Raw genomic sequence first — 25,203 nt, 5'->3', positions numbered from 1 at the left:
TGGAAGAAGGATAACGAGTCATGCAGTACCCTTCTACAGGTACTGTCTCCAGCTGCTCCAGGAGATCTGAGACCCTTGAAAACATCCAAAAAGTGGATTTTTGTCAGAGCACTTATTTCCCCCCCCCCTTTCCCTTCACCCATCATCTCTGCCCAATGCCAGAGTGTCAGAAGTAACAAGGAAACCAACCACTATTTCCCAAACTACCTCACTCACTCGCTTCCACCGCTGCTATGTGGAAGGCAAAAGTAATATCGTACTTGACCGGCCAAAGACAGCAATAAAATTCCTTGCCCTCTCAGCAAACTGATTACTGACCCATGCCCATATTACACAGTATTCAATAAACACAACAATATTCACAATATATCCGAACTGGCAGATTGTGTGGGCTATGAAGCAAAGAATTCACTGAGGCATTATGTGTAGCCCTTCCCTTTAAATAGGTTATTGGCGGATCAGGGAGAAGCATTCTGATACCAGTTAGCTCAGTACTAACAGGATAAAAAAAATTCAGAGGGTGAAGCGTGTTCACTAAGAGAACCTGCAAAGGGATTAACCACTGGTCCTGCCAGCCCTAGCTGTGCCTCGCAAAACTCTGCTACCTGATCAAGAATGGAAAATTTTAATTATTTTAATCATTTTGTTTTTATATCATGTATCATAATGTTGGCAATTGTGGATTTTTGCCCAATTTTTGAAAATGGTATTTTAAAGGACAGATATTAGCATGCGAATTGTACTATTTTAAAAATATGCTAAAATATACAGTAATAAGCACTTATATTGCTCATAGCAAATGCTATTCAGACACCGTGCCTCATAAAATAATGCCCTGATTACCTTTTAGCAGCTGTGCAATACATAAAAATGTTCATTCAGGATTAAGAAGTGATATGTTACCTAGTCAAGTTAACAATTTCCTCATGTAATCATATATTTCAAGGCAGACAAGCCAACTTCTCAGAAATACAAGGGATGCAATTGTCTTACAACAACCATAATTAAGAATTATCCTATTGCCCTTTAAAGAGGGAGAAATCATGATTTACAAGGCTTCCTTTGTTTTGTCGTAGCACGAGAATACAGTAAAAGTGGATTTATTCATAATGTGTATTAGTCCCCTGAGTATTCATTTACAAATGTTTTCACATATTTCTGCATTTCAATTCTGTGAAGGCGTTAAATATATTCAAAGTCTTAAATTAGTACCCAAGATTTATTTTATGGTCTATCTTGTAAAGTTTTAGCTTTATGGTTTCAAGCTATTTCTACCAACACAGCCTTCCTAAAAACGCAGGTCTCTCTCTTCACTACCTCTTGATTAAATGGATCTTTCATAGGGTAGATCTAGGACAGTATAGAAGGCGAAACATTCAAATCAAAAGAATTCACCAGGGATACTGAGCTAAACACAGCCCGTTTAGAGCCCCAGAAATCTTCCACTGACATTAAAGGCATCAGTAAATGTGTATGACAAGGAATGACACCTCCCAAGAGCTGATGCCTTGTTCATAATACCAGAAAGACTACTGTCCAAGAGTTTAAGATGCCCGAGGCCTTCAACACTAGTATCCCCCAAAAGCCACAGCAGCTCACACCAGAACTCCCCAACTGGTTTAAGAAAAATACATTTCAGGTTTTAAAGCTGTTTGCAGGAGGAAAAGCCTTGTAAATGTGTTTCAAAGATTTTATGCAATCATTCAGAACAGCAGCAAACAGCAGGAGTGAAAATTGTAATTCAAATTCAACAAGGGAGCTATGGCAAATTCAGCTCTGTGCACACAGGAAGCCACAGGGATTCACAACTCAAGGCTCACCCCAATGTTCCACATCTTGTTGGTCCCTGGGGCCCTTGCTGTGACAAATGAGGGCTTGGGGTAGAAAGCCCTCCAACTCTTTGCACTTCCCCAGCCACTTCAATCTAGGGCAGGGGGCTCAAACATGCAGCCTGTGGGCTGGATTCAGCCCCTTGAGAGGGCTTATCAGGCTAGTGAGTCAGATGAGGCAACCCTCCCCGCCCCTGCTCCGGCCTGGCATACCAAGGGGAGTAGGTTGTTTGAGCTATACCATGGACCTAATAAGCCCTCTCAAGGGGTTCTGATCTCGGCTGGTGAGCCTCCTGGGGGCTCAAAAGCTGAAGCGGCACAGCCCAACCAAATCACATTTATGTCATATTTGGCTCTTGTAACAAATAAATTCAACACCCCTGATCTCGGGTACTGGGCTGGGCAGGGGAGATCTTGAAGCTGAGTGACACAAGCCAGTCCCTGGGTACTTACCAGGACTTAGAGGACTCAGGACCTGACAACATGGTCAGCCAGAGCTGGCTGCTCATGAGGAAGAGCAGGCAGCAGAGCCAACTCTCAGCCCTTCCCTGCCTGATGCTGTGCAGGTGGAATAGCCTGCAGATCTCCCCAAGGGACCCAGTGATGAGCCAGCTGTGCACAAAAGGCTGAAGCAGAGGCAGCTGCTATATGAAAAAAGGAGAAGTGCTTGTCTTGCAGCAAGATATGGGAAGATAGAAGTGTCTGCATCTGATGATTAACTTCTTGTAGAATCCCAGCCCTGTGGGCAAGACTCTGTATATAAGCCTTGCCTTGAGCTTGGGTTCTGCCTGAGTGCAACGAGCGTGTTACCTGTCGCCTCTGCGTGCCTGGCCTACCGCTGATTCCCAGCCTGTTTATCGGATCTCCTGTACTGCGACCTGTGGACTGACTCTTGACTATGTTTTTCCTTGCTGCCTGCTCTGACCCCTGGGATTGACTTCTGTCCACTCTTTTGCCTGCTGCCTACCCTGACCCATTGGCCTGTTATCTGACTACACTGTTGCCTGCCGCCTGTTTGGCCCTGCTAGGCTGGACCTGACCACAGCCTGCCTGTCGGCAGTACACAGAGAGTGCCTAGTGTGCTTTCAGCTCCAAGCTTCCTCTCAATTACCTGGTCAGCCTGGGAGAGGAACTAGAGCAGAACACGCGTCCTGTTTACCATCCTACCCAAGCCAAGCCACATTTCTTCAAAAAATTATGATTTGTGATAAAAGTTCACACATTGCTTCTCCAAACTGGAAGTTGTTTTTTTTAAAAAACAAAAGCAAACAAACTGGTTTTTCTACAAATCTGCTGACTTTCTTTCTTGACAAGTTTGGGTCTCACTGTATAGAGGTTTTGATCTGCATGCTGAGAATCAGGTTGAAAATTAGGCAAACTGATGTCCATGCCCTGGGTGACGCAACAGCAATCATGAGAGCGTCTGAGCCATTAGTAAAAGATATGAATCCACAGAATCATAAGATCTGCTTTTAACACAAACTCCCTATGGAATGAAGCCCTATCTTGAACAATGCATGTTTCTCACATATTCTTGGGTGGCCATCAGTGCAGTAGTTTCCTTACCAACTCTGAAGCCCTAATAACGTTTTCAAACGTTTTCCTGAGAGAACAGAAATTGATTTGACATATTGCTTGAAACGCTAATGGCCTCAAGCAAGCTGTAAAGTGTTAATTAGAGAAAACCAGCCATAACATTTCGCCCTTGTATTTAACTTTACTTAAGAAAAACAAATTGTTATAGAAGTATCTTTTATTTGCTTGTCATGGTTTTACACAAATACAGACAAAACATTGTGGTATGAGCCGCACAACTAGGTAAGACAAGGGAGTGTCAAATATTTGTGCTCCCAAAGCAATCAGAATACTAACATTTGAAGGAAAGACAGGTTATAATCTATTGCCTCGTACTGCATAGTTTGGCCAAAGCTATTGAACACATAATAATGTGCCAAGAAGATTAAAGCTAAGATTTAACAGAGTTGTGCCAATTAGTTTTCCATATATTATTGAATGGGCTAAAAAAAATGGTTAAGCCCTGTCTCTACCAGTTTGTTATGCACAATGCGCAGGACTGTTTTGAGATGTGTATATTACGCTTATTAAGAAGCTTTCCTTCTGAAAAAGGATAGCAATTAGGAGAACAGCCTGATGCAAAAAAGTTCTGATTCCTGCCAGCACTGAATCAGCATTAAATCCCATTGATTTCACCATACTGCTGTGTAGGTGAATGCAAGTTTTCACTCTGTACCTTCAGTTATTCTTCAAATTAATTTAAGAAAGAAATACAAGTAAATGAGCTAGAAGAGCCTTTCTGAGAAAATCTACTACAATGAAAACATTCAGATCACATCCTGTATTGTGTTAGATTTTCTATTGTAAATAAGGGAGGCATGCCTCTGAAGATGCCAACCATAGGTGCAGCAAAGCATTATGAGCAAAAACTAGCAGACCACAGACACCTAACCCAGAAAACCCACAACGGCCAGTTGATTCTGTCTGTGAAAGCCTTTGACAATACAAAGACTATGGATCTTTACCTACAGCACAGGATTGATAGACAGATGAATTTTTTTTAAAAAAAAGGAGTTGGGGGGATGTGGGAAGGGAGATGGAAAATGAGAGGGAAGGCAGACTCGTTTCATTGGTGCAACCAATGCTTTGGTTACTCACAGAGGGAAAATTTGGGGACACATTTTTACATCGCCAGTGAAGTCAAATTACAAGCAGGTTAAAAAAAAATCTTACCACATAATCAGTCAGGGAAAACATGAGACAAAGACATTGAGAACCTAAAGCAGAAAGGCTAACATCTCTTACATAATTACAAAAAACCCCACGATGTTACGTGGGCAATAGCCACTGGAAACTTCCAGTGTGTAAAAGTCTAAAGTATGGACTAAAACCAAGGCCAGTTTATCAAAGTTAAATACACTATCAGGAAGGGGGGGTGGAGAGTTGTGGGAAAGACTGTAGAAAAAGAAATTTCTTTACTTGCTAGAGAAACCCACAGATTGTGCATCATAATAAAACAGCTCAAACCAAGAACAGAATGAAACTGGGAATAGGTTCACTCTTCTTTAAAGGAGTAAAAAACTTTTAGAATTTACTACAAGAGCAAACCAAGTCTGATGTGTTGGCAATGGAAAGGCTTACACTTACATTTCCATAATGGTTGATTTCCAAGAGCCTTTTCTTAAACTTGTTTTTAATCACAAATAGTATTCTCTACACTAGTGGAAGCACAGCTGATAACGCTACTAACTACATATAAATTCCAGATTCTTATGTTTACTCACCTACCTACTTCTTTTATAGCTCAGCTTTCTCATGGAAACTCAAGGTAGATGACAGAATACAGAATTTTTAAATTATTGTTCATATAAACAAAAACTATATCATAGGAATCAATTTTTGTAAGACAGTAGTAATTGGCATCAAAGAAATATAAATATATTATTTTTTATTCTGTGCATCTTTTGGTAGTTGTCAGGCACAGGTGATGCTAGGAATGTTGTTATCTGCAATGGGAATAGAGAGAGAAAAAGAAATCCTACAAATAGAGCTGGAGTAGCAGTAGGTTTCAACATTGCCAACTGCCTCGGGAAAACGGCCTCTTCCTTTAATAGAGGCTTACTGAGATGAAAAGTACCAATCTCCAGGTAAGGCCTGGAGATCCACCCAATATTATAATTAATATTCAGGGGATAGAGAACAGTTTTCCTGGAGAAAAATGCAAATTTGTAAAGTGGAATTGTGCACTACTAAATCCCTCTGATTCCTAAATCCCTCAATCCCCAGGCTCCACCCTAAAAATCTCCAGGTATTTCCCCACCCAGAGCAGGCAACTCTACTAAGATGTTACTAACCAGGTGAAAAAAAAGTTCAACTACACATTTCTACACACAGGCAGCCCCATCAAAGTGGCTAGGTGGCCAGCTGCAATGCCGCGGCTGAGCTGCCCCACTATTCCCAAAGAAACTTCCTGGCAACATCGGTGGCTGAAGTCTAAATTAACTGCTGCCAGCGTAAGGTGGCAAATGGCCAGGAGGGAGCCGACTAAAATCAGCTCCTCCTCCAGCCATGCCCCCAGACCACCCCTGCTGCTACAGCATCCAGCCTTATGTCCCACCTCCAGTGAGGGTGACAGCAGCCACATGCCAGCGGTTTTGTCCCTCCACTGAGATAAGTGCCGGGGGGGAGGGGGGGCGGAATTTGCTGGAGCAGCCATGCATCACTCCTAGGGGCAGATTCAGCACCCCCACTTTGGATGGGTCCATAAGCCTTTATTAAAAAATTTGCTGCAGGCCTATTGATAATCCTGTTTAACAAGAATCCAAACAATTTGACAATCAGAAAGTAGAGAGTGATGGTGGTGATCAGCCCACTTGCAACGTAGTTAGAGAAATGTAATGGAGCCAGGTGGAAGCAACCATTCCATTTATGTGTGTGTGACTTTTAGCCCCTCATATTTCTTGGAAACAGACTAGAATGGTAAAAGTTCCTATTCAAATCTGCAGTCACCAAGTGTCTGACTTGTTCCACAGATAATACAGACCAGTGCTCATCCAAGGTATGGGCATGTCAAAGAATGGCACAAACAAGAATGTTTCTAGGCTGGCCATACCATCCTTACCTTTCTGGAATGGCTCACAATGAACAGAATCGAGTCTCTTGAGTAATGGCTACAGTGATTTCTACATGACACAAGCAAAAAGTCTCCTTAACCATAAAAAGTATAGACTGTTTAATAATGGGTGTAAGGCTAGTATTCCATGAATCTAACCTGTTAGATAATTCTGAAACATGACTGAAAGTATATTATGAAACAGGATTAAAATAAATTTTTGTTTAGAACACTATTGTACAATCCTTCAGGATTTCTTCCCTTATAAGGCAGAAGTCCTATGATCTCATCCTAAATTGGGAAACTATGTCCATTGTTTAAAACCACTCACTACAAGGCACTTTACAGTATATTTTAAAATAAGCAAAAATAGCTCAATATATCAAAACTTTTAAACTGGAAAGAATCTTTTTTAAGTACCCACATATATTACAAAAGGATATCATCACAAGTAACTTGCCTTAAAATATGTTTAAACTGGTTTTCCTGCTTGTTATCTCTTTCTACAAGTCCCTATAATGGAGGCACAGTAATACAAGTCAGCACACAAAAACCTGATAGCCAGCTGCTCTGATTGTAAATATAGATTGCAATATTTTAAGTAGCTCTTACAAGACAACTGGGCTCACTGAACACCAGATTTCTCAGTCAGCTGTAGTGCATTTATCATATTGTCCTGCCCCCATATATTTTTAACTCTTTTTTCGTATTTTTATCCCATACTTCCTTCAAGCTGTCCTGGGAACATACACAGTTCCCACTTCATCCTTCCATCCTGAAAGCCAGGGTCAGTTCAGAGATAGCAACGGATGAAATTAGATTCACAATGAATCCAGACCACACAATGAAAATTTGAGTGCAGACTACACAACATTGGGTTGGATCCGGCTGATTATTTCCTATCTATGTAAAGGGGGCAGGTTTTACCAATTCCTACCTCGTCACCACTAACTACATTTAGTTACAAGTGCAATATTCTACTAGGCTGGACAAACTTGACAGTGACAATTACTGCCCAGTATCCCATGCATCATGGAAATTGATTCTACATCAGTTTGTTGCCCTCTCATCAGAGACCGACCAACAGATTTTTCAGGGTTCAGAGATTTCTCCTTTTCACTCCAAACTCATAACCAGGGAAATCAGGTGGAAGTACAAGGTAACTGCAAAGACTGGTGCAGACTACTGCACTGTGGAGACTACTGCAATAGCTTTGAACAATCAGTAGCCAAAGTCTTGAAACTCATTTGAAATAGAAAGGTTTCTGAGAGCCTTACTGGCTGTTCAAGGATGTTGTACTTGTCTTCTGAGCCAGAACAGTTCTGAGACACTGGGTATCACACTCATTGACATCCATCAACAGTATTTTGTTTAATACTCTGTTTGCTAAGAAACACAGGGAATACAGCAGTCCTCCTTGAAAAACAAGTCATGCCAGACTGATCTTATCTCTTTTTTTAATAGAGTGACAAGCTTGGTAGATGAAGGGAATGCTGTGGATGTAGCATACCTTGATTTTAGTAAAGCTTTTGACAAGGTGCCACACAATATTCTTGCAAGTAAGCTACTGAAATGTGGATTAGATAATGCTACTATTAGATGGATTTGTAATTGGTTGACTGACCGAACTCAAAGGGTGCTCATCAATGGCTCATCTTCATCCTGGAGAGAAGTGACTAGTGGGACACCACAGGGTTCTGTCCTGGGCCCAGTGCTATTCAATATTTTTATCAACAACTTGGATGATGGAATAGAGGGCATGCTAATCAAATTTGCAGATAACACCAAAATAGGAAAGTTTGCTAATACCCCAGGGAACAAGTCAGAATTCAAAATTACCTGGACAGATTAGAGAGCTGGGCCAAAACAAACAAAATGAATTTCAACTGAGATAAATGTAAAATACTATACTTAGGCAGAAAAAATGAAATGCACAGATAAAGGATGGGTGACACCTGGCTTGACAACACTACATACGAAAGGGATCTGGCAGTCTTAGTAGACCACAAACTGAACATGAGTCAGCAGTTAGCCAAGAAAGCTAATGTGATTCTGGGCTGTATCAATAGGAGTATAGTGTCTAGATCGAGGGATGTAATTGTATTTCTATATTCTGCATTGGTTAGACCTCACCTGGAATGTTGTGTACAGTTCTGGGCACTGCAATTCAAGCTGGAAAGGGTCCAGAGGAGGGCAACCAAAATGGTAAAAAGTCTGGAATCCCTGCCCTACAAGGAGAGACTTAGGGAGTTGGGTATGTTTAGTTTGGTGAAGGTTAAGAGGTGACATGATAGCCGTGTTTAGATATTTGAAGGGATGTCACGTTGGTGAGGGAGCAAGATTGTTTTCTGCTGCTCCAGAGACTAGAATCACGAGTAATGTGTTCAAGGTGAAGCAAAAGAGTTTCCACCTAAACATCAGGAAAAACTTCCTGACAGTAAGGGCTGTCTAAAACTTCTTTAGAAGTTTTTAAAGAAAGGCTGGATCGCCATATTTCAGGAATGCTTTGGTTGTGTGTTCCTGCATTGCAGGGGGCTGGACTTGATGGCCCTTGGGGTAACTTCCAACTCTATGATTCTATGATTCCTGTAGCATCATCCTGGATACTGCCACAGTTTCCAGCAAGATGGAACTCCAGCATATCCCATTTTGTAATTAGTACAAATTATAAATATGCATATTTGTAGTGTAGGAATATGCAGTGTTTCATCCTCTGAAGTGAGAAAAGAATGTGCATAAGGACGTCTTCCAACAATTCAAAAGAAAGTCATCCTCCCCTCCCATTTTCTTTAAGTGCTGCTGCTATAGAAGGCAACCAGTGGTCACCAGTAGTGGAAAAGGCTAAGAAACCCAGCTTTCCATTTTCCATTACTGCTTCTGTTAGACTTCTAAATGGCTGTAGTCAAGATTAGATGGGATAGGGGTGGGGGAATCCAGATTTCAAAGATTCCATTAAAACGATCTTTCAGATAATGAGTCGTAGGCACGCTATCAGTTTTTAAAATTTATTATTTATTTATTTATTTATTTATTTATTTATTTATTTATTTATTTATTTATTTATTACAAAACCAACATGGTTCTTGTTTTTCAGTTTGTTATATTTTTCTATTTCTATGGTCTATAGATTGTTTTTAACAGATTTGTTTTCTGGAGAAATGATAGTCAAATGCCTAAAATAAATATGAATGTAAGAAGAGTCTCCTAGATCAAACCAACATGGTAAAGTGGTTAAGACCAGGTGGAATCTAATCTGGAGAACTGGGTTTGATTCCCCACTCCTCCACCTGAGTGGCAGAGGCTTAACTGGTGAACCAGATGTGTTTCCACACTCCTACATTCCTGCTGAGTGACCTTGGGCTAGTCACAATTCTTTCTGAACTCTCTCAGCCCCACCTACCTCACAAGGTGTCTGCTGTGGGGAGAGGAATGGAAATGAGTTTTTAAGCCATCTTGAGTCTCCTTACAGGAGAGAAAGGTGATGTATAAATACAAACTCTCTCAATATTCCAACTAGCCCTTGGCACATGTCCCCACGAAAGCTAATGAGACACACTCCAGTATGCCCACAGCAGGGCCACAGAGATCAAAGCTCCCCTTCCCAGCCACTAATGCCCCCAGCAACTGACATCAACAGAAATACTGCCTCTCCAAGGAATCCCCATTGTCTTGGCTAATAGAGATTAATATAACTATCATCCATTAATTTGTTTAATATTGTTTAATAATTTTCTTAACTCTGCCAGAAAACTAAAAGAATACCGAGCAATTGGTATAATTTTAATATAATAGAATCAGTGCATTCCCATTCATGTCACACTCATTTACCAAGCTTCTAAGGCAATATTACATGGATTATTACCTACTGCCAGCTTCAGTACCAGCTCATCACTTATGTTCACAAGTGCTGAAGTCACTGAGCAGGAATTGTGATCATTCGTACTTGTACTTTTGACAAAGTACTTGGTAACCTGCAACCAGTGAGCACTAGATCTAGTTCACTAGCAGAAGGTAGAAACTGTCCTTCACTTGTGGAAGGGAGGAGAGCTATTTCTTCAGATTCTCTCACTGCAACCTTCCGTAATGTTGTTCAGATCCACTGACCCACGGAGATACAATCTAGTTGGGCATGGTGGGGGAGAGACAACTCTAGTAAGAAGAGTGGCAGGAGAGTTCTACCTGTGATGTATAAAGACCAAGCCAGAGTAAAGGTACTGTGATAAATAATTTCTGTTCATTCTGCCAAAGTCCACTACAAAGTATAAGCCTTGTCTGGCTCGTTACTATAAATACTACTGCTAGTGCAAAAGAAAAAGTTGCCACAAATTCCTTATCTAAATTACTGAAAGAAAGGGTCTGCTTTGTAACTGTGGTGATCTATATTTTATTGTTCTACTAAATTACATTAAAATGGTCAGCAATTCTGAAAATAAGGATCAAAAGTTTGTTTAATTTTTAGAATGGTGAACTACAGGTTGCAGCCTACAAGACATTTTTTATAAAATTATGTAATTCTGAGAGTGGGGAAAAAGACAGACTAACACCAGAGACTGGCTGTATGCTCCAACACTGTGCCATCAATGGGCTAGTCACTACAGAAGTGCAAGTTCTAACATGTTTCATATTTTCCCATTATTTCTGGATCCCTCCCTTCCCTTTTATTTTTCTTCTACCGTTAGAAGGCAGGCATTTAGAAGGGCTTTGTTCACTTATTCTTCAAAAGACCATATACATGGGAGCACTGGAGATCTAGCAGTTGTTACAACCAAGCAGTCTAAAATTGCAGGGAAGAATCCCACAAGTTTGAACTGCATGGAGGCTTATGGCACTGACAATCTGATACACTTGCTGACAAATGCTTAGGCTGAGGTATTGTTGTGCAAGAGCATCTGCAGAAGACTTGATATTTCAATCCTTGTGCCATCACTGCAGTTAAATACATCTGAAAATATTCAGAGGTGTTGAAATACTTGTTTGCAATACATAATTGATCAAATGACGAACGCTAACAGTGTCATTCTAAGGATACACACTTCTAAGTCCACTGCAGTAAATGCACTTAGGAAGGCATAACTCTGCATAGCATGGCACTATAACTGTGGCTTGTTGTGGGGTTTTTTTAACTTGTGCAGATAAACTGCTGACTATCTGCGTGAAAATAACTCACATTCCTGGTATAGAACTGTAGCATTAATCTGCAAGTTTATGAAATGCCTTTGAAAACAGAACACACAATGCAATACAGAATTTGCTGCATCTGATATCTCTTTCCCTGAGACATCTGTTCAGCCTGTGCTCATCCTGTAATTCACTGCTGGCTGTGTTACCACAAGGACCTGCACAAGATGAATAGGAACATGGTGCAACTTGATGAATCATGTATGCTGACTGAATACATTCCACTTCATAAATGAAGAATGGATGACACCCATCAAACCTCCTCAGAAGGGCTTTATTTAGTAAGGAAATTGCAATTGACCTATCCCACTTATGCAGAAGACCATCACAGCTGTAAATGAAGCCGTGCAAATAAAATCAGAATGCCGTTTCCTACTAGTTTGCCTGGGCAAGTTGCAAATGCCCCAGGGCAGGAAAGGTAGTGGTAAAGATTTCTCCTTCCCCTCCCCACCTATCCATCTGCTTCTCTCACATTCCAAACAGCATATATAATATATGCATACAAAAGCAAACTGGTAAATGCTGAAAACATAAACATATATGTGCCCCCTAGATATATCCAGTACTTGGAGCTTTTTTTACAAGGACTGTTTCTATGCCTTTAAGAGCTGCCTCCTAGTTAGAAATTTAGCCTGTTAAGTTTTTCAGTCACTTACCATAGTCTAGAAAAGACTCATCTGCTAAATGTCTGCATGTCAAACTGCTGTTAAAAGGTAGAAAAGCAGGGCTGGTTTTGAAAAAAGGCAAGAAACATCAAAAGCATTACCTTAAAATATAGGAATCAAGGTTTTGGTTTCTGAAAGAAGATCATAAACTTGTAGAATAAGCGTAATTCAAAAAGTTAGGCAAGGCAGCTCTCTCTTAAGTACACATAACTTCAATCAATCTCATAGCATCTAGTTCTAATTACAAACAATGTTTATAGTTCTAATTACAAATGAACGCAAAGCAAAGGTCAACAGCTTCCATTATTCTATTCCATAACTGAAATGAATTTTCTCCAATTAGAATCAAAAATAAAAGATGGAAAAGGATAGCAAGTAATGAAAAAGGATGTAAATTGTTCTCAGTGTCAGAACCCAGATCTCTAGGCTCTGTGAAATACTAATGAAAAGTACCATGAGCAAGTAGAGAGTACCTTTTAAATCACAAACACACTGCCTGGAATGTTTACATCAGAGTGTATAATTTTCAGACAGGCTTGAAGTGCCACACATTTGCTTGTTCATGTCATTTGACAAAGATCAGATATGCATCTGGTGAATTCACAGGTGAAACTTCTTGTGCACTGGAACTAAACACCACCATTCATTAATCACTGATAGAGAGACATCTACAGAGTTCAGTTCATAATTTGGCAACTTGTTTGTGTATGTGTGTGTGTGTATGAGTGTATTTGTATGTGCGTGAATGGACACATGCTTATTACATTTTCATGCCAATACAGAGCAGATGCAAACTTACTGGCTTACAACTTTAAGGTCCCTTTCAGACAGCCATTATAAGCCATTTTAGCAGCTGGTTGTTCACTTCAGACAACCATTTTGGCTCCCAGCTGCCAAGGGATTTTAAAAAAAATTCAATCAAAGCTGCCTGTATGAAGCCCGAGCCAGGCTTTTTAAAACTTTCTTTCATTTTCAGATCTTTCAGGTATTTAATTCCACAAGATGCCTTTCAGGTATTTAATTCCACATTTCCTGCAGGTCTCCCTTGGTTTCAGTGGACCTGGACTGCACTAATAGTTCAACCTTATACTCATCACAACACAGATAAGGTGGTGCTGTGAGTCAGGAAAAAAATCTACTCATCAAGAAACTTGGCAATTTCCCCCTCAAGCCATTACTCATCCAAAGGCAGTATGATGCTTCTTTGATATATGTTTGACACACACACACACACACACACACCCACACACACCCCCGTAGATGTCGTGTGTTCAAGACATGTCCCCAAACCAGGCAATTTTACCAAATCTGGTTCTTTGGCCCAAGTGATAGAGTTCTTCTCTCTATTAACCCTCATTCCGAGTGCTGCTGGGAGAGCTGAAGGAGGCACTATGACCCAAGTGGAACAAATAAGTTTCAGGAAGCGGAAGCAGATTAATACACAATCAAGCTTGCATCTTTTGATGAGAAAAGATATAATTGGTTACATTTCAGTCCAGGGCAGATCTGCAAGGCAGTGTCCTTTAGGAAAAGTTACTTGGTGAATGTGAACTCTGTAAGATTGGACTTTATGGCCCTTGGGGTCTCTTCCAACTCTATTTCTATGATTCACAATATAAACTTTTACTGGAACACCGTGAAATTACTGACCTATATGAAGTATACTGGGCTATAAATAAGATTTTATGTATGAATATTAGTTCTATGTGTGTGGGGATTATTTTTTTGTAATTTTTAATTGATATTTTGGATTGTTACAGATTTATATTATACATCTTTATGCTTCATCCTCCATATTCTTTTACCCCCTTTTCCCCCCTCTCCCTTCTTCTTTTCTTCTTTATTTATTTATTTATTTATTTATTTATGTATTTATTTATTTATTTATTTATTTATTTATTTATTTATTTATAATTATATTTATAAAACCGCCCCATCCCCTAAGGGCTCTGGGCGGTGAACAACAAGAATTATCAACAATATGACAATAACAATCTCATTTAAAATCAATAGCATTATTAAATATAGAAATTACATAAAATTACATAAAATTACAGCGTTTCATATAAACCATAAACCATATGGCGTCCAGTATTAGACTAACAATAAGAACCCCCTCCCGAAGAGAGGGGCGGTATAGATGTTGTAGCTCCCAGAGTGGTAATAGGGAGGGGCAGGAGGGGCGCACACTATCAGCGGCCGGCCTCCCCAAAGGCCCGGTGGAACAATTCGGTCTTACAGGCCCTGCGGAACTCTCCAAGATCCCGCAGGGCCCGGACAGATGGTGGGAGAGTGTTCCACCAGGCTGGGGCCAGGGCCGTAAAGGTCCTGGCCCGGGTGGAGGCCAGCCGTATCATTGAGGGGCCGGGGGCCACCAGTAAATTAGCCTCTGCTGAGCGCAGAGGCCGTGTAGGGACATATGGGGTAAGGCGGTCCCGAAGGTACGAGGGCCCCAGGCCGCGCAAAGCCTTAAAGGTTAATACCCATACCTTGTGGATGATTTGGAACTCCACTGGGAGCCAGTGCAGCTGGCGCAATACAGGCTGGATGTGATCACGGTAGGCACCTCCTGTAAGTAGGCGTGCTGCTGCATGCTGGACCAGCTTCAACTTCCGGATCAGGCGCAAGGGTAGGCCAGCGTAGAGCGAATTACAATAGTCTAAACTGGAGGTTCTTCAAATGTTCAGCAGCAGGTCCATTCTTTCTAATCTTCTTTTCCAGTTTTCTTTTGTAATTCCAATTTCGTTTAACCAGTCTTTGAATTCAGTCCAGATCCACTTCATATCTTTTTGTTTTTCTTGCCATATTTGGTTTTTTGACACTATGTCAAAAAGTTCTAATTGTATTTATTCACATATATATTCCAACCATTTCTGTATTGTCCAGATTCTTTTGTCCTTCCACCCTAATGCTATTACTGCATGGGCCGCTCTGATCATAAGTTTAAATAGCATTCTCTTTCTTTGTTCTATTATTGTATAATCCAGTATGCCTATGATGTGTGGGGATTATTTACTGACCTCTGAAGAAGATTCAGTGGGGTCGAAATGCATCAGGTTTTTGGGGGGTAGATTCTGGGAAATTTTGTGCATGAGCCAAACAGTTCAGGTTTTGTGGTTATTTGTGATATATATTGTGATATTTTACATGTGGGTTTAGATAATGATGTATATATTTTATTGAGATTATATGTATAGTTTTCTATTAATAAGAGTTAAGCAAAATACAATATCATGTATATTTAATATATTTTAATAGACATTTATTAAACATCTCTAGTTTTTGGGTTCTTAGCTTATTTTTCAGGGTGGGGTTGGATTTTTCTTTTTTCCCTTTCTTTGGCTTCAATAGTGTTTAGGATCAAAACTCATGAGATAAAACTTTTATCAATAAAGATGTAAAGGTCCAAGAAACACCAAAACCCCAGTACAAAAAAGCATAACTTAAATGACCTGAAGTATCTTACTGGATTGTGTGACCCTCTTCCAATCCCACCCCAACTGAACTGTGACCAATTGGAATTAAAAGGAGTCTAAATTCACTTTGGTAACCAAAAAAGCAGTTAATGTAATGCTAGATGAAAGTAGAGAAGAGTGGAGTAAAGGTTCATGCATGTAGTAGACTTGAGAACACACAGATGTAATAGACTTGTAATAGACTTGAGAACACCCCGCTGCATAAATAATTATGAATAGAATTTCAGCAACCAGGCCAAGATTCATTAGTCTTCCATCCCTGAAATAAAACCTATTAAGTCTGCAATCCTTCGCACTTGAAAGTAACCCTCCATTCTGTAAAGAACTTATTTGAGAATAAATATACATGGGACTCGGCAGTAATAATACATAAAATACATGCTTCTATCAAAGCTACACATTACACTAACTACTGTACATTATAACATTAGAAATCCTTTAATTCCAATATTCTGAGGCTGCTTTTAAGGGTGTATTCCAAGTCATTAAATGTATTCTCTTACCGTTGTCTTCAATTGAGAAATAGAAGATATCACTAGTAGCATTTTCACCATCCTTCAAGACATAGCAGATTTTCATGTCATCAATGTCAGCTAGCAGGGAAGGGGGGGAAAGTGTGATTTGTAACTGAAACACTATGCCAAAGCCTTCTGTATACTGTTTATATTTGAAAAACAATTTTTGAAAATATCCCCTCAAATTATAGATGTTTTTCTATAGCCCTTTAACTCTGTATGGGTGAAATCCTGGCTGTACTGAATTTAGCAGAAGCAAGGTCTCACACAATCTATGATGTATCAGAATCTACTTTTGCTGCACAGGTTAAAGTAAAGAATAATTTTGAGCCATTCTGTGTGTTTTTTAAAAATCAAAGTGTGATTTCATTCACAATCCCTCTATAACTGACACACGTGGCCCACATCCACTTAAACTACATCAGAATAAATGCTGGCTAGAATCCAAAGAACTACTTTAGCCATGCCCAGTTAGGCTGTTTTTTTTCTCTTTGAAACACCAGATATCCATACCATATTAGAAACAACAGCTGAAAGATCCCCTCTATTTCAAAAGTATGGGGCAGAGAGGCAGCTTGCTAGTCAAGAAACATAACACTCCCAGCCACAGAACTAGTGTTATGGTTCTTTGGATATGGCCTTTAAAGCAGAAAGGATATGCTTGTGGTCAAAATGTCATGACTAGGACTACAGGGAGCCAGGTTCAAATCCCAGGTTCAAATAAAGCTCACTAGATGACTCTGGGTTGGTCATTCTTTCTCAGACTAACCTATCACTCAGTTGTTGTCAGGATAAAAATGGAGGGAGAATCATATATGCCATTCTGAACTGTTTGGATAAGGAGAGGAATAAAAATTAGATAAATAGTTAAAATTTTGCTATCCCAGCAGTAAAGGGAGGAAAGAAAGCACGCAATACCCCTCTAAAGCGGATTGCACATGGGCCAAAACAGCGGTGTGAAAACAGTGTAAAATGGATTAAAATGGTGTAAAAGGGTTTGCACTGTTTTCATGCCGCTGTTTTTGGCCTATGCAGATCAGCCCAAGGCAGGCCCTGTAAATATTATTACTTCCTGAGGCTGTGAGAGGGGCTTATCCAGTGTCTCCTAACATCAGATAAGCAGGACTCTCCTGATCTGTTAACTGTTATTAAGGTACTGGACCTGCTGGATTCTCTGTTCCCTCTCAACCTTAATCTTCATCCATAGTTAAGCCTTGCATCAGCACCACTCTGAATCATGGTTAATGCTAACCAGAGTTCACTATTCACAGACTTTGAAACCAGGAGTTGGATGAATTTCACATTCCAGCGAACTGTGGCTCCAATAAAGCATTAGCCTGCAATTTTGGTTATCACTGAGCCAAGAGCTTCCCGTTTCATACAGTAGGCTTTTAGCTGCTGTCCCACCTTTCTTCCCCCATCATGTAAAGAAGATATTTGTGATACAGGCGAATCAGCTCCAGACTGCCTAAGCTTTGGATTATGAGTAAACAAGGAAGGCATGTGTAAAGAATCAAGCATAACCAACAGACTTGAAATACTCTTTTTTAAAAAAAAAATCTTGCTTCTCATGCGACTCACCCTTGCTTCTCATGCGACTCACCCTTGAACATTATAATTAGTGCAGCTAGACGGATCTGATTCAAAAGGCAAAAAAGCAAATAAGCTACTACATGTCTTTTGTAGTGCATCTTCTGATATACTGCATCTTCAAACAATATAAATTAGTACTACAGACTTCAAATATTACACTAGACTGAACATAACTTTTACGTTTTCCTGCTAGACCATAAAAGCTCAAAACACAAATAAAGGTAAAAGTACTCACCTTGCGTGAAGGCTTTAATACTTCCATTTCCGAGGCCAGCATTAATTAGGAGTCCATATTTTGGTCCATCTGTGATCTTGTACTTCAATAGTTTGTGTGGGCTATCTCTGTCTTCTGCTTTCAGAGACTTGCTGGTGATTAAGAATCCTAGATGTCCAGTTGGAAGATTTCTCAGGGTTGAGGCACCTTTATTCACTACTATCTGTGGCACACCATTGTCTAGGGAAATGATCTGGATTTTCATCATCTGAGGGTGACGTGTTTCAAGGGTGGTGCCAGGGAAAACATAAAAATCTGAATGGGTTCCATCGGTAACAGTGAAAGAGAAACTATCATGGCTACTTTCTGTACCATCATGTCTATAGCTGATCATGTTCTCATTTAAATCTTGCTTAGTGAAGCTGGTCACAGAATAGCTATTGTTAAAAATGATCAGGCCATGAACAGGGACTTGAGTAATTATGAAACGGAGTAGATGATCAGGAGTATCTCGATCATCTACAGTCAGTTCAAAAGGAGTAATCAGTTTGGTTTCCCCTTCTTGAATGGTCAGGTCATGGATTGTCAGAACTGGTTTTTTATTGTCCACATCAGTAATGGAAACTCTGAAAGTGCGGAAAACTGGGTTATAACCATCTGTTACTTCAAACTCAAAGCTGTCCATTTTCACCTCATCCTCTGCGGTGTGGATGTAATATACCTTGTTGCCTGCTAGCTGAAGCTGAGTGAAGGTAGTAACAGGAACTCCAGGGTTGTCAGTGTTCTCCAAATGACCTCTAATTGGGGCACGAGTAATACTAAATCGTAGATGCTCATCGGGGCTGTTAATATCACTAGTGCTGAGTAGATCAGTAGTGAGAGTCACTTTTCCACCTTCTTTCAGTGTTACTCCCTTATTGATCACTTCAGGGAATACCATATCAATGCCACTGATGGTAATGTAGAAATATCTGTCTATCAAAGGGTTTATACCATCAGTGACATCAAACTTCACCAAGTCACGTACCCCCTGTTGGCCAGTATGAATATAGCGTATGTAACCCTGATCTATGTCATCTTGTGTGAAATTCATGCCCAATGTAATGTTGCCTAAGACCTCTCCTTCTTTGCTTAGATGCTGCAGTAAACCATGCCTGGGTAACAAACGGATGACATAGGTGAGCGTTTTGTCCTCTGAATCTATATCAGTGGCACAGAGATCCCGATTAGTAATAACTTTGAATTCACCAATCTCCACTTCAAGTCCATCATTGATAGACAACCTGGGTGTCTCATCATCTACTAAAATTACCATAATTAACACTTTTTGTTCCACCGTGTGCAAGCCATCGGTCAACTGGATTTTGAAAGTATCTTCTTTAGTCTCTGAATCATCGTGCTCATACACAATGTTGGATGCTTCCCGGATTTCGTCCAGGGTGAAATTGTGGATGGACACAGTGCCAGTGGCCAGCTGGTGAACAATTTGCCCATGTTTAGGAGGAATGGTTATGAAGAAGCGTAACTCATCTGGGGGAATATCAGCATCAGCAGCATTAAGAATAGGAGTGTCAATCACCAAGCTCATCCCCTCGAGTACCACAAACTCACGTACAAACAGTTCTGGCTTTTCATCATTAGTCGGGACAATGATAACAGGAAAGAAGTGACGTGGGGAGAAGTTGATACCATCAGAGCAGTGGAAAGTGAATCGGTCTTCCAAAGGTTCTACCCCCTTGTGGATGCTCTGCACATAATTGATATGTCCAAGACGAACATCTTTAATGGAAAAAGCACTGATAGCAGTCCCAGCCCTTGATTTTTCAGATCCAGGAGCTGGAGAGATATTCTCCAGGTACCCAGAAGAGGGCTGTGCGAGGATAGTACAAAGGACGTCATCTCTAGGAGTATCCACATCCTCCACGTCTAGCAGCTGCAAGCTCAGCACATTTTTCCCACCCTCATAAACAGTGAACGATTCCTCTCCCAACATAACCTCCGGAGCGATGTTGTCCATTGGTAAAATAGTCACAGTTACACGCACCCCTTCCACAGTACTGCCTCCCACCACCCACTCACTAGAGAGGTCAGAGATAGTAAGATTGAAAGAATCAGACAACTTTTTCAATCCAATCTCTCCGCTAGTGTGAGCATAGACTACGGTGCCACTGATGAGGTCCTGCTGGGTGAACCTCTCAGAGGGCACCCCATCCACTAAGATGTCACCCAGTTTAGGAGGATCCTCCACAATAAAAGTTAATGCCAGTTCATCAGTATCCTCATCAGTGCCCTGAATAAGAGAAGTAGTGATTTCAGTGGCACTATTTTCCAGAACATCAATATAAGCCCCCAAAAGTCCATTACTGCCAGGGAGAGTGATGCTGGGGCGCTCATCATCCACTAGCTGAACAACAATCCTAACAGTGATTGGCACTTGATGGACTCCATCACTCACTTCCAGCTGGAAGAAATCACTTGTATACTCATCACCATTGTGTTGGTAGGATATGCGACCATTAGCAACGTCATCTGACAGAAAAGATTCACCCTGTGCCATCTGTCCCTCCTCGAGGTAGCGTAAGTGGCCATGCTGTGGTGTCTCAGTTAAAGTGAAGACAATCCGGTCAGTGTCTGTATCCTTATCAGTGACATCTAGTTGACTACTAGTGAGTAGGAAGCTGCCCCCCTCAGGCACATTGAAGCCAGTATTGGTAATCTGGGGGGGCTGATTATCCACTGGCTGCAGGAAACAAGTGAAGGTGCCTGGCACAGAATTACCTGCAATGTCTTCTACGCTGTAAGTGAACTGCACTACTCTGGGGACAATTCCAAGCTCTTGGTCGGGAGGCCTATACGCCACCTTGTGATGATTAATTTGTGCTTGAGTAAACTGTGTAATGGATATCAGAGGACTGTCAGTCAATACAATCTCCCCAGCCAACACAGGATGATTTTCATCAATGTCAGTTGGTGGTGTGAGCACAGTATATTTCAGCTCCCTGTCATCTGTGTCCAAATCAGTGTAGCGGAGGTAACGCTTTTTTAAGTGGGTCATCTGATATTCTAGGACTGTCATCTGCAAGGTGGCACCAGGGTACAACTCTGGAGGTAGGTTGTCTACTGGCTGGACCTTGATGATGAACTCTTGTTCTCCAGATTCATTTGGGGGGTCATTATCATCCTGGAGATAGAATACGAACTGATCCATCACTAGGGTGGTGCTATGGGGCCCTGTATGCCTATAGAACAGTTTTCCATCCAGGATATCCTGTTGCAGCCACTCAGTCACCACCTTCTCATACACACCTTCACTCTCTACAAAGTGCCAGGTAGATACAGTACCATGCTCTCCCTCCACATACTCCTCTTTTTCGTAAGACAGTGGAACCTCTGCCTGGCGTAGCAGAAGCTCCCCAAGATGGTGAGGAGTGGATGCATCAGGAGATCCTGCAGTCTCTTTCAGTACAAAGCGAATAGTAGAGTCATCAGAGTCTATGTCTGTGGCACTGAGGACAAATGGAGAAATCTGGACCAGATGACGCTCACTTAACACCAAACCAGTGTTGGCATTGAGGAGGGGTGCCTGGTCATCCTCAGGGGCAATGGTGATTGGATAAAGAAATTCCACTTGATGCTGCCCATCCCCCATGCGGAAGATAATGTTGTCACTGTAGCTGTGTTCACTGCCATCATGCTGGTAAATCACCAGTCCAGCCTCTAACTCTGATGCAGTGAAAAACTGGCGACCAAGAGGGGCACCCAAAATCCTGAGTTCACCATGTTTTAATCCCCTTGTAACCCATACTTTCACATCATCCAAGTTGTCTTCATCACTGATTTCAAGATTGCCAGAAAGTGGCCTTGACTGACCTTCAAAAAGCATCATTTGGGGCCCAGCAATACGGTTAAAGACAGCCACTGGGGCCAAAGTGTTCATAGGTTTTACCACCACCATGAAGGCAAAGGGCTCCGATGAGGCCCCCTCAGGGTCCAACACCTCCATCTCAAGCTGGAAAAGCCGCTCGTGATCTGAATCCACTGTGGGGGGTTGGTAGGCAATCTTCAGCTCCCTCACCTCTCGCTGGGTGAAAGACATGAGTGGCCGACTGGGGTCATCTGTGCTGATCAAATAGCCCCGTAACCGAGCGTCATCCCCAGTCACAACATCCTGTCCCCCAGTGCTGGGCCAGGGTGAGGTGAGATTGAACAACAGCAGGTCAGAGGGGGTCTCCAAGTCCTCAGCAGCCAACATGTCAGGGGTGATGGCGGTGAGCACAAACTGGTCCACCTCCATCATGAGCAAGGCCACAAAGCTGGGCTTGGGGGGCGTATTCTCTGCGCCCTCCCGGATGCGCACCACCACCTGGAAATACTCCTGCTCGCCTGGGCCCTGGTGGGCATCGCCTTCTTCCAAGACTTCCACCCGCATGGGGATGTAGTCGCGGTTGGGAGACGGGGTGGTGGCCGTGTGCTCATAGCGGATACCCTCGGCCAGGAAGCGGCCGCACTCCCGGCTGTAGCCCGGCGACAGGGGGCGCCCGTCCGCGTCCACCAGGCGCCCGTAGGCGGGCAGGTGGCTGCCGCTGCCGGCGGGGTGAGGCAGGGCGGTCAGGCGGCAGCGGCTCGGCTCCCCCGCCTCGGCGAAGGCCAGCACCTTGGCGTCCAGGGGCGGACTGAGGCCGCGCAGCTTCTCCACGGCGAGCGGCAGGTTGCGGCTGAGGAGGCGCAGCTGCGTGGAGAGCACCTCGGCCTGCAGGGTGAAGGGCGCGACCAGGGTGCGGCTGGGCGAGTCGTAGCGCAGCTGGAGGCTCAGGCGGTGGCGGCCGGGGCTGCGCGAGCCATAGTGCGTGTAGCTCACCTCGCCCGGCGCGAAGGCGCAAGGGAAGCGCTGCGGGGAGAGCGCGCCGGGGCGGTGGGGCGCGGGCGGCGGGCCGCTCTCCAGCACCGTCACCACGCACTGGTCGCCCGGCTGCACGCGGATCACCAGGTCCCGGGCCGGGTCCAGCCAGACGGAGCGGCCGAAGGGGACGCGCAGCCCGCGGTTAGCCAGCAGGATCCCCGGGGCGCCGCCGGAGCCGGACTCGGCTGGCAAGACGAGAAGCGACGGCTCGGCTGAGTTCAGTTGCCGGACAGGGTCTGCCACCGCCGGCGGGCTGCAGAGGAGCAGAAGCAGCAGCATCCCGCGGAGCAGCGCCAGGCAGTGGCGGAGCTGCCTTGTTGCACCGGCCATTTCGCGCGCTCTTGCCCAGCGCCGTGCAGTTCCGTCGGGGCTCGGATAGGCGGGCTTTGGGACCCGGGGGGAAGGCCTTGCCTGCGTTGTCCGAGGCAAGGTGCACGACCCTGGCGGCGGCACTGCTCCGGAACGGGCCACTCTGGCCTCGGCCCCTGCCTGCTGCAGGTAGTAAAGGCGAGCCGAGGGGGTGGGAGCTGGTGGCTCCTCGCGCCGCCCAGGAACTCCCTCGCCCCCTTGCATGGCCCACCCAGGAACCAAAGACCTTCCCTGCCGCTGAAAGCAGCCAGCAAAACTCCCCTCGCCAACTAACCCAGCCCCCAGGGAGGGAGAGGGACCCTCCTCCGCCGCCGCTGCCCGCTTCCTCCGGCTCTGGAGTGCCGCCAGCCTCTCTGACCACCCGGCGCCCTCGCCGCGGCTGCTGCGGACTGGAAGCCATCGAAGGAGCCGGCCCTGGAACTCCGCGGGCAGAATCGCTCGCCCTGCGGCACAGTTTTTCTCTTTTCCGTCTCAGAAGCTGAGTCTTGTTATGTCGGGCTGTGAAACACAAAGGCTGGCTCCGTCCCAGAGCTGTTGTGTCGATCCCGGAGATAAAATATGGAAGAGGGTTTTTGAAGGGCTCTTTCCGATAGATGTGGTTCAGGAACACCAAGCAGCTTTAAGCTGTTTTGGTGCATTTGGATTCCCAGTCTGAAGCGTCCAAAAGGCAGAGACTGATGGGTATAGGTGATACTTTACAGGATATAAAAGGAATGAAAGTGTCACAGCCCTCTTTGCAGAGGTGGCTTGAGTAGTCAACTCCAGTCTGCAGACGGAATGGTTAATAACATAGACATTACTTTCCTAATTGTACGGGGCAATGGTTGAATGTATAACTCACGCAATTCAGTGGTGTATTGATATACATTTTGCTCCTACTCAGACATACTTGCGGATGACATGTATAGAATCAGAATGCGTGCCAGTTTGGGCCTCCTCATAGACACGGGATTTCAAATGGGCAGCCCTATACAGAACAACTTCAAAATCTACTGCGATCAATAAACTTATACAAATAATTCTGCAAAATATTTAATTTTTAAATTCCTGTATCTCTGCTTAAATTCCCTTAATTTGGGGAGAGTGGGGTTGAAAAGCACTCAAGGACATAGCTGCTTCCAAAGTATTTAGAATGCGATTTGCAAGAAAACTTCATATACATCTGACACAGTTTACTCCTCTTTCTATTCCCCACTTTGCATGATTGTCCTGCCCATTTTGCTCTTCCCAAATTCATCACTTTATTCCACTTGCCTTATGTTGTTCTGAAGAGGTTGCTTCTTTTCATCCTCCAAGACTGTTTCCAAAAGATTCTACGTGAGAAATCATGAATTAGTCCCTTGCCAGCTATCAAGTTTGGTTATGAAGTTACGGCAGTCTTCAGATTTTTAAAATTAGGTTTGATTCTTTATATTTTTTTGAGCTTGCAGATTGTCCTAAAACCTATTTCAGTTAAACGCCAGTGAAAGGAATAAAAACTGTAAAGGAAGCTCTATGAGGCCCTCTTTGAGTGGCTGTCAAATCCAGGAACCCAGTCAAACCCAATAATCATTGGTCACTTGCAAACATTGAATCCTCTTTCTGGACAAAATGCATGAGTGGCGGATGGATGACTGGGAAAGGTCAGACTTTCTTGAACGAAATAGATGATATAGTCCCATTCTAGCTAAGTTTCCAGTCCCATTTTGGTACTGAAACTGATCAGGTCACGCTGATTGATGGGCAAGACTGGGAGTGTTCCCTGTTGTTCTCCTAGGTCCTTAGTAGCTTTTGATACGCAGCCATGTTATCCTTTTAGACTGGTTTTCAAAGATGGAGTTCATGGTCTGGTGCCTCT

General features: G+C 43.0%; 1 protein-coding gene across 1 annotated transcript in view; it reads right to left on the bottom strand.

Annotated features, from left to right (window-relative positions):
- Positions 1 to 23,620, bottom strand: part of FREM3 (FRAS1 related extracellular matrix 3) — a 102,210-nt gene extending 78,590 nt beyond the window's left edge. The window contains exons 1-2 of the mRNA XM_048509018.1: positions 18,119 to 23,620; positions 16,279 to 16,368 (exon numbers count right to left, since the gene is read on the bottom strand). Of these exons, the coding sequence (XP_048364975.1) occupies positions 16,279 to 16,368; positions 18,119 to 23,570 (5,542 nt within the window). The 5' untranslated portion in view covers positions 23,571 to 23,620. The remainder of the gene's footprint in view (positions 1 to 16,278; positions 16,369 to 18,118) is intronic.
- Positions 23,621 to 25,203: the final 1,583 nt, after the last annotated feature.

Source organism: Sphaerodactylus townsendi, linkage group LG10, assembly GCF_021028975.2.
Source record: "Sphaerodactylus townsendi isolate TG3544 linkage group LG10, MPM_Stown_v2.3, whole genome shotgun sequence".
NCBI lineage: Eukaryota > Metazoa > Chordata > Lepidosauria > Squamata > Sphaerodactylidae > Sphaerodactylus > Sphaerodactylus townsendi.
The sequence above is the reverse complement of the archived record's forward strand: the minus strand, read 5'-3'. Positions and strand labels throughout refer to the sequence as shown.